Source organism: Rhopalosiphum padi, chromosome 2, assembly GCF_020882245.1.
Source record: "Rhopalosiphum padi isolate XX-2018 chromosome 2, ASM2088224v1, whole genome shotgun sequence".
NCBI lineage: Eukaryota > Metazoa > Arthropoda > Insecta > Hemiptera > Aphididae > Rhopalosiphum > Rhopalosiphum padi.
In genome coordinates, this window is record NC_083598.1 from 9,187,323 (window position 1) to 9,198,774 (window position 11,452).

At 31.8% G+C, this 11,452-nt stretch overlaps 1 protein-coding gene across 2 annotated transcripts in view; it reads left to right on the top strand.

Annotated features, from left to right (window-relative positions):
- The window catches only part of LOC132919187 (DNA-directed RNA polymerases I, II, and III subunit RPABC3), a 54,262-nt gene that overhangs the window by 27,721 nt on the left and 15,089 nt on the right, over positions 1 to 11,452 (top strand). The window contains exons 2-3 of one of the 2 annotated variants that reach the window (XM_060980558.1): positions 268 to 351; positions 9,198 to 9,384. In XM_060980558.1, coding sequence (XP_060836541.1) covers positions 268 to 351; positions 9,198 to 9,384 — 271 coding nt within the window. Of the gene's footprint in view, positions 1 to 267; positions 352 to 2,018; positions 2,177 to 9,197; positions 9,385 to 11,452 lie in introns of those variants that run through there. The other variant, XM_060980559.1, reaches the window with a different exon arrangement.

Here is an 11,452-nt window from a genome sequence, read left to right on the forward strand (position 1 = left end):
TTTCTCTTTCATTTCTAATAGTAAAAGCGGATTAATATTTATTAATTTGACCTATTCTGTGTTGTTTCATACTGCATATATATATATATACGGTTTATAACTTGATGACTTATTTATAAATGTATATAATTTTTCTATTTTTTAATGGAAATAAAAAAAATTCCAATTGTTTTGTTGCCTACTGTTACAGCTATTGTGTGCGCCGCGCGTATGTAAAACAGCACTGGATATGTTGTATTATTATTATATCCTTAATTTTTATTTCAGTGAGCCGACTGCATTGCGAGAGCGAATCGTTCAAGATGGAACTGATCTTAGATATCAACTCGTGGATTTATCCCATGGATTTGGGTAAGTGTTTGTTCTTGTTTTTACTTTCATTAATACGTTTTAAATATGATTTTGGAAAATTATTACTGCAGTAAAGGAAGGACCCTGTATAGAATATTACTATATTAGTATATACAAGTACTCGATTCTAACTACCTAGCTGCTACTAGATAGAAGAGTACACTCTTTTACCGTTTTTAAACACGCAATACCTACCTACCCATACATAAGTGGTATTGTTTGCGTCATTCAACCGTAGCTGACTCGTCACTCGTTACGAGTAAGACACGAATTACACTAATATTTTATAGTCAGTAAAATTTAGAGCGGCATAGAGATATTGCATTTTTAAACGTGTTTTAAATAAATTAACAGACATTTTATTGTTTAAATACGAATTTTAACAACCCTGGACCAAACAGTGTTTTCAATCGTTCGATTTTTTCGTTCACATAATAATAATAATAGTCATTATCGTGCCGTACCCGAATTTACCGTTATACACTGAACATTTTTTTCCATCCCACAATGTATTATTATTATATCGTATAACCCTATACGTAGTCGTGTCGGTCTCCAATAGAAATTCGCGTTCTTAAATACGGCTAGGTATTAGTGATTATAATAATAATTATAATCATCATCATCATTATTATTATTATTGTAAGTTGTAATTAATATTATTTTCGCGTACACACGGCTCGTCGGAACCGTACCGATTTATCATATACACAGCATATAATAATATAATACGTACACATTTTATACGATCGCTCGCGCACGCGCGCACCCGCAGAACGTCGTCGCAGTCGTCGCCGTCGCCGTCGCTGTCGTCAGCGGCGGCAGCAGCCGAGGCGCCTAGAGTAGTATATACACTCCTACGCCCGCCCCGCCGGCCCGTCAGTATATTTGGCAAAACGTGCGTGCGCGCCGCCGCCGCCGAACGCGGGAGAGGCCCAGAATGGGTTGGTGCGAAAGTTTTCGACACGTAGGTTAGGTATATACGCGGTGCAGTCGTAATATTTTGTCCGCGCTCGCGGGTTTTTCGAAAACCCCACCGCACGCCAGTCACAAGTGCACGGTCGTGCACTCCCGTCGCTCATCACTGTGCCACATTATACCGTCATCAGTCATCACCATAGTCGCCGCCGCCTCCGTTTATACCGTATTGTATGTACTGCTGCCGCCGTGTGTCGCACGTCGCCCCAAAAGAACGCGCTGACGACGATGGCGTTAGTAGTTTTCTTGTCGCCGCCGCAGCCGCTTAACGCTTTGTCAACAACACAGGCGCGCCGCCGCAGCAGCAGCAGCCGGCCGCCGTAATGCCATCCACTTTTTTACGGTAATAAAAAAAAAAAAAAAAACATTTACGCGATATTTTGATATTTTTCGTTTCGTTTGAAAAATTATAATTGATATTGCTATTATTGCACCTTACTCGTGCAATAATAATATCATGCCGTATGGACATTTTGTATAGTATAACCGTGGCATACAATATTATGGTTTTAGGCGGGCAAAAACCATACTATAATATTATTGTGTATGCATTCCGCCGTCGAGAAATATAATAATAATAGTTATTATTATTATTGTTTTGCCGATAATATTATTTGCGCAGCCGTTTTAGCGCAAAATGTATACGCGCATTATTATATTATACTACCATTTTTTTATGCGTTTATAGATAATAATATTATAATGTTATATTGACGATATATTATGCGCGCGGACTATAAGTCGTCACTAAGCTATCGGACTATACGGTGCCTACGAATCAGCCCGCGGTGTGAGTGTGTCGTATTGCTTGACTATAATTATGTATATGTCTACACGGAACTCTCTGGTAATTTAACTGTCGCTAATATTATTATATTTGATTTTAATAATAATTATTTTATTGTGTTAAAAATTTAATTTTTATTATTACTGTCGTCGTGTTGTCAACTTTATATTATGTTAATATCATAATATTGCGTTGTTCGTTATAATTGCGGTCTTGCGGATATCGATTTTCAGTTTATACGTTTCATTATTTTCCTCTCGAAATTACTTGACTTTGTGTTTGGCGGACTGATGTTTTCATTTCGATAACGATATTATTATACGTTATGCGAAAACACCGAGTGGAATTTCTTGACCCGGTAAAGACACTCCTCTGCCAAAATTCCTTCCTAACATCCGATTTAAACCGAAAATAAATCATTCAGTTTACAATAATCCACTTCTCCTTTCCCCGCCGACAACGCGAATTCTGTTTCCCGATGTATGCACGCTGCATGTCATCTCCAATTTTCGTAGACTTCAGGCCTTCGGCTATTTTATTCGACAGAAAGTATACACCACGTATAATCAAGAAATAGATATTCATCCTTATAAGTGTGTAAATTCGATCGACAAAATATAAGAAAATTAATAATTTCACTTTATAATATCGGTTTACAGTACCGATTATTTTCGTTGGAGGGTTTGGATATAAAATATATATTACGATCAATTTCAGTGGTATTTTATTTGAATTTGAATAATTAGGCAAATGTTAACACATTTTTGTATGTATACTTATGATAATTTTACTGTGAATATAACCATACAATTTTATCTCTATAGAATTCACTTAACATCAAATTATTTAGTAAATATATTATATCCATTTTATTTTAATATATGTATTTGGAAAGCTGTTTATTAAAATGATTTTTTTCTTATTGCCTTTAAGTTTGAAGATTTTATTACTATTGTAGTGTTATACTTTCATTTGTTATTTAAATACTAGTATTCAATTTTTAATCTCTTTACACAATAATAGAAGAATAAAAAATAAATTTTGTATTAATATTTTTTGTTTACACATTAAGTATACAAAAAAAAGAAAATTACAAAGTAATGAGATACTTCAGATACTCTTGCAGTTTTTCGTACTCGTGTCTGTACATTTTATAAAATGTTATAAAAAAGAGATCATCTGGAACAACGATTTATAAAATTATGAATAATTTTTACTATATTATTTTAAAACAATACGTGCTCACACTACTGTATACAAAACTAGATTATTTTTATTATATGCGTAAGAACGCGATTAAATATTTTTTTTTTGAAATCCTTTTCTTTGTACAGTTGTGTTTACTCTTGTACCTATTTACTGCGTTTCAATTACAGACTATGATTCGTTTATTTTTTTTATTATATAATCGCTTTCTGTTTTCGAGAAAACGCTAGCAAAAGTTGTGCATTAACCGCACATTTTTTTTCCCACGGAAACCCAAAAATAAAATTGTTTAAAGTTATACATCATTGCCGTCTAATTGTATTATTGAATAGTTGCCAAAATTAAAATGTTTTATGCGAATATTTATGCGTTTGTTACGTGCTGCTCGTCTCGGATGATTCCGCGGGAATTTTCTTACGTTAAATTTCGCGGGGCGTAAAAGCGACACGATATTATAATCACGCGGTCGTATCGATGCGAATATTTAATGAGAATTCGTCGTTCGTTTCGCCAAACTCCCGCGCAGCTGTTGGTATCGTACAAATATAATATTTTAGTGTGTCTCGCGAAAGGAAAGAAAAATATATATTTATTGACTTTAACATCAAAAACTCTAACAACGATGTATATAGAAGAAGTGCCCTCTATATATATTTGATTATACGTGTATTGTCATTTGTCGTATTCTGCAAATCCAAAAAACTACCACCAGTACTACTTACGCTTCTGCACGGAATACGAAATAATATTATCACCGCGTTGTACCTGCAGTCATGACTATCCGAATAAAAAAAAACCACGAAAAAGTCATTTGGGAGGGGAACTTTATCTCTCGTACTATTATAATACGATGTGTTCGAAAGAAAAATAATATTATCCAAGGTTGCCGCCGCCATCAGCTGGTGATGTGCCACATACACACACACACACACATAAACATACACACACATATACATACATACATACATACATACATACATACATACATACATGAACCATCGGATCGATTCGCCTGTCCACCCCGCCACCGACCTTTGTGCCTGTCCGCCGCCCGCAAACGCGCGCGCACGTTCTCTCCGCCGGTGGAATGACGCAACACCCGGCGTAGTGTGTCAGGTCTCTGACGCGCCGGTCCGACTGTTTTTTTGTTTTTTCGCTTCCACTCTCGTCTGACCGCCACTCCGTCGCCCGCACGTCGCCGTTACCCCATTCCCGCACTGTCGGCAATTCCCTCCGCGGTTCGCGCGCGCGCCAGGCGCTCCGCACTGTCCGTAATGCCGCCGGCCGTCCGCGGCGGCGCCACGTTTCCATCGCGATTTCAGCGAGTCTTCTCCGCCCGCCAGTCCTACTCCGCCGCGCCGTCGATGTTTTCAATGCCAAGGTTAGATGCGCACGGGCGGTTCTCAGTGCCAAGGTTGTATACGCGCGGGACGTCGCGCGCTCACTCTCGCTATCTGCCCCTCTTGACTCACTCTTTCTCATACACACACACTGCACCCCCTCTTCTTCTATCTTCCTAACAGCTCCGCGTATATTTCATCTCGCACACCGCTGCCGCCGCCAATCGCATTCGCTCGGTCGCCGCGCGGGCGCGCTCGAACATTCGACATCGCTGTCGTCCCCGCTGCCGCCGCCACATTTACTAATACACGCACTACTAAAATACAATATTACGTAGAGGTACAGTGTGTAGTTTGGTATAAGTAAAGTGTAAATTTTCTCTTTGTTATGTGTTCAATAAATATTGTATGATGAACAACAACAAAAAACCGCTAGGACGTGCGCGCACACGATCGCGCATGGTAACCGTCCCCCTTCACACAGCGGCGGTCGCCGAGAATTTGAGTTGCGAGGGTGGCGAATGGAGTTCAGCGGATCGAGTTCCGCAAAAAATAAAAAAACTAGGGCGAACTTATAACATCTCTGGTGCGTTGAGTATTCACCATAATATGGAAAACGGAAATAATATTATACGCGTGCCTTTGAGCAGTTTCTGACGTTCGCAATAAGAGGAATATTAAAATATAATAATTTTATTAAAACAATCGGTTATTTAATTATCTTGGTTAAATATTTTAGTATATTATTATGTTTAAACAACTAAATCTTTCTGAACTTGAGATAGCCTCGTATTATATATTAATACATTATTCGTTGTGTGTCGAAACACGCGATGCGCAAATGACAGTCAACCAACCAAATTTTATACCTGAGGGATTAATGATACGCAAACTTCAAACTCCGGACACGACTGTTACCACTCGCAGTTGTTTGTATTCGCGGTAATCTTCGGTATCGTCTGTATAGTGATATAATTGGTCCAATTGTAACAATTTTTATAACGAGGCGCATCTATAGCAGGTGCAAAATGTTTAAATAAAAATGGTACCTATGAATAATAATATACATTAGAATGGTGAAAACTGCACAGTTTGCAAAAAATAAATCATTGTATCACTTACTACTGTGTGTATGCTGAACATCTATTTTACGGAGAAACATTACATGATTTTACGCTAAAAACTGTTATAAGGCATAAAAAATAAAATGTAAAATGTTTCAATAATATAATAGTAGATATTTTATGTATACTATAATTTAGTGTAATAATATGTTTTAACATAATATTATATTTGACAATAAAACGAAAATTAGAAAACATTTTTTTTTTCACAATTATGTATTGGTATTGATTTTATTTTTTAAAACGCAATTAGTACATATTATATTATAATAATATAGTTTAGAACTTGAGATAAACAACTTTCATGAAAAACATTTCAATGAAAAATTATTGATGTTATAAATGCTTTCATATGATGTATTATACATACATGATGTTCATACATTGTTCTAGGCCTCTATAGGGTTATATTTTATATAATATAATATAGAATCATATTATATAAATACGTGTATGTGATTTAGGCAATGGCTTTTGGTTAGTTTTTTTAATAAATTATTAAATAAAATAATAAAATAATTTATAATTTATATATTTAACATCTTTAATAGATCATCTATCACAATTACTGTAATGTGTATTATTTTGTACATATTATAAATTGTACATATAATATATTATTGTTTTATCTTTATTCGTTTATTGGATATTACTATTACGTAGTAACAGTTTAACGTGTAAAACAACAATATTACATGAGGTCATTACAATGATAGAATATTCAAAATAAAATTACATTACATTTTTCTATTAATAAAATCATTGTGTACAAATAAAATATGTAAAATAAAATGGAAGTGTTTTTTTTACACTTTTTGTTTTGATGGAATTTAGTTTGTGATAAGTACAAATTCAATGCATACATATTTATTTCAGCTAGACTGACAAAATATTTTATGTCAACCTCCATTTATTGACCCTTTACTATGATCAAAATCTAATCCTGAATAATTTATTATAATATTTATCAATAGGTATACAATTCATTTTAAAACACTATAAAGTTTTTTACTCTCTGAATTATAAATATAATATAATATGACTTTATTTTTTAAGTGGTTTTAAAGTTTATTATACCTACTGAAATATTTATTATTTAATAAGCACTTTTAGGCTTTATTTCTAATACTTGAGCATTTAATAACTATTATGTATATGCCATAGAGTCTTAGTCAAAAAATGTATATTCTAATTTTCATTAATAGGTTTACTCCTCTGAACACGTCTAAACAAAAACTTTTAATATTTAGCGAAAATAATAGCTTTCTTTTTTATATCTATCAATCTATTGATTGGAATTCTCGTAATTAAATAGTACTTAGTAGACTTGTTCAATGTTCATATTCACCATCTAATCTCAACATCTTAATCGTAATGTATTGTTATTTTTACTTATACTTGTAAATTAAGATACACGAAGAACTATGATAAATAACTATTATAAAATAATATATAGTCAGCAATCAATAAAAATAAATTTAAATTATACATAATATTTCATTGGTAGTGAGATTAATGAAAAGGTTATGGGTATATTATGCCAATTTAAAAGAATAAATAAAACTGAATACTACTGTGAATATTCTAAACTTTAAGTGATAGATTGTAAAATATGATATGTGAGAGAGATCAAAATCTATACTTTTATTAGATTGGTGAGTACAAAGAATTCAGAAAAGAGTAATTTGTGAAAAGTTTAAAGACGTGTATTGATAATAATTATTATCTGCTTGTATAAACTTTTAATTTTTCAGATTAGTTTTTATGTTTTTAATTGATGTTGACAAAATTATACTACTAATTAAAATATAATATTATAAACGTATTTTATTTTTATACTTAGAGGCAAAATTCAAACCTAATTAATTAAGTATTTATACAAAGCTTTATAGATAAATCACATATGTGCTTATTAGAATCCTATAAATATTTTTTTGTCAAATCAATTTATTGGTATACTTTTAATTTACTTTTAATTGTATCAGCGATTAAACTAAAAATATTTAAAATTTATTCTAACTATTGTGATAAATAAACTTTATAATTAATTGAAATTTAAAAATTAATTTTTAATATAAAATAACATCTGATATTTAAAAAACTGGTTTTTAAAAATTACATTTTTATATTAGATAATATATAGTATATACTATATACCATTCTATATTTATATACGTGGATATCAGGATTCCAAGTGTCAAAATGACTAATAACTAAAATGTGTATACATATGATGTGTATAAACAGGTTCTTCTACAAAACGGACTTCCATCAATTTGTTTATTCTACTTATATACACGTTTCAATGATAAACATGTATAAATAATTTTAAGATATTCTATGTATCCGTTATACCTAGTTATATAATTTTATCAATCTTGTTTTATTGATGAGAAAATAAAATATAAAATTCTTATTTTATAAAACATGTATCTTGACAATGTATTATAATGTAACTTAACTTACAATTTCACACTTAATTTGATAATAATCAAATAAATATAATAATTTTATAATACAGCATATTCAATATCTGATTCTTAGTTGTAATTTTTAATATACGAATAATATATTTAATATATTATTCGATGGCCATCATATTCTATGGCAAAAAAAAATATATTCTATTGTTTCAAAATCTGATATTATAACGACATTATTATGATTTTAAAAATAACAAATATTAAATGTGATCGATTATACGTATAAAACACTTATATTATAATTAATGGACTCAGTTTTATTTAATATGCATGTGTTGAATTACGGTTTCATTTTACTGATTTTTCTCTTTCTGCTAGTTATTCAAATCATCATGAATAATAAATTAGAAAGGGTAAGTTATGAAATACTTAAATTCTAACAGTTTATTAAATTTCACTGTAAACATGCACCGAGTAGTGGGCTAGATAACTGTATAATAATTAGTCTATATACATATAGGTTGGTACTTTTGGTATTTGTAACGCAACGAATCAATTATGTATTAATGTATTATAATATAGTTGTCTCTGGAAAGAAAAATACCCGTACTAAAGCATTCCCAAAAATTATTAATATTTCACAATCTTGCATTCGTGGTCATGCAGTGTATAAACATTTATTTTCTCTACCTATAGCTCATATTTACGTATGTGGTCTGGTGGCCATCGGTCATATATGAATATGCTTATATGGTAAAGTAAGAAAAGAAAAATTAAATCTAACCGGTTTCGTTTTTAACGTCTTAGATTTTTTTCTCCTATTCAACCGGTTTCCTAAAGTGCTGGTAAATATAGTATAAGTCTTAAAATATTATGACTTTAGGAAACTCTGAAGTCGAAAAACATTAAACGATTGTAACCAAACACTGAAAAATCGTAGATTAGATGAAATAGACCTGTTGAAAACGCAATTATTTTTCTGTTATAGGTGATAAATTCAGGCTAGTGTTAGCCACTACATTACGCGAGGATGGTCAGCCTGATGCTGGCGACTGGAACCCTATAGAAATGGATCAAAACGGCTGTCGGGCTGACAGTTTCGAATACGTCATGTACGGCAAGATTTATAGGATCGAGGGCGACGATAAAGTGAAGGAGTCGCACAAAAACAAACTGTAAGTACATTGTGTGGTTAACTTTTGTCGAATAGTAATATTATAACGATAATACGATATGATAATGATAATATAAGCAACCGAACTTATGTTGGGTAAGGTGTTATGGAACTGCGATAAATTTTGATTTCAACGTTAGCCAGAAGAGATTGTTGGTGGAAGTGGTAGAAATATTCACGATTTTTCCCACGTGAGGTTTTATAATTATCACGTTTAACATTGTTATTTCGATGAAAACAAAATACTTCATGTACCTATTCGTTGTGTCGTGCACAATAAACATGACGATTAAAAAAAACAATATTGTTATTCGTCTATTGTATTGTCTAAGACGTGCATTCCCTTCACCAGCCACCACCATCGCACGGTAGACTATTTTTGGTTTAGTCCCATAGTGGTGTGCAATAATTATTTGTACCTATGTATGTAAGTTTTTTTTTCAATTTATATTACGCTAAGATGTATCAGTACGGTACACGCAGCGCGATCTATGGGTAAAAGACGGCGCGTGTTACCGCTAAACATTGACGACAGATTACGCAATCGATATGAGGACGCGGACTACACCGTTGCTGCAGCTACCAGACAGAACTGCGACCATTCTGTTGTGTGGGACTGGGAACCTCGCTGTGTTAACTTGTCATATTATTTCGATAATTATTCGATGAAATCAGAGTGAACACAGCTGGTGGTATCTCAGTTCCATCGCAGAACAATTTCTACAGACGCATCACTCCACTGGATAAACGTTACTTTATAATAAGTATTTTAATTTATAGGCGTAAATAGCGTTGGGCTAACTGCTGACTGTTGTATAGTCCCTCCTATCTCAAGTCTCAAACACTATTTACGCCTATGGACTTGTAACGTAATAACAACCTGTATAATAAATAATCATAACTTTGTAGATTATTAATAATAAATAATAATTATTGTACTAGTGCATAATAATAACAATATTATAATATTATATAGTTTAACATATACTATGTGATCAAAACCATTTATACTATTGTCTATTACTCGCGTAATTTGTGATGATAGTATTGATAAGTTGAAGGTATGCGTGTAATTAATAATAAAAATAACACCGTCGTGGAATTATGGGAACAGCCAAATACAATTTGACACTGTCGTCGGTTCGGAAAAATATAGTGATAATATTATTATAAATTAAAATATTGTCATTATAAGTCGGTTATCTTTTGTGGCTTGCGGAAATTAATGGAAAATAAACCGCACGTATGGTTGCAGTATTGTAACGATTTTTTGGTGTAGATTTAAATTACATTGTATTTTTATTTTGACGGAAAATAATAAACGATTACGATTCAATTAGATATCAGATATTATAGTAAATATATAACTAGCTATCTAAATACTATTTAATATTATTTTAGATTCTGAGTAGAACGTTGAATATATTGATTTTACTGTTTTGTGATAAGGTGGTATTAACTCAAAAAGTCAAAAGTTAATAACAATAATATAATATAGTATAAATATTAAATACTATAAATTATATTTATTATCATTATATTTAATACATTATTTTCAGAAAAAATTAAATCAATCTATTGTATTACTAATAGGAAAATAAATTACTTTTATAGCGTTTACTGTCTTTTATTGTTTTTATTCTATTTTTTTTTTCTTTTCAATGACAAATTTATTTTTAATATTATGATATTTGTTATCAATATATATACTTATATTCCTTATAAATAATATATAATCTGCCTGTTTGTGATTTCGGACATTTACAACCGGAATCGTATAATTTAATATTGTATTATATAATGCTTTAATGCTTTATACTATATTATATTATATATTTGATTATTGCCATTCAATATATTGCTCCATTCATTTTGGCAATATAGTGTACAAACATAAAGTCTAAAAATCCAAATAGGATTGTCCTTACACGAGCTGTTTGTAGGTCGCTGTGGTGATATTAAATCACTAAAATATTATATTGTCATCCCGCCTGCGCGTTTCGGGTTACTTCGACTAATGATAATAATAATATGTCATATACTCATATTCCCTACATATCACGTACAGA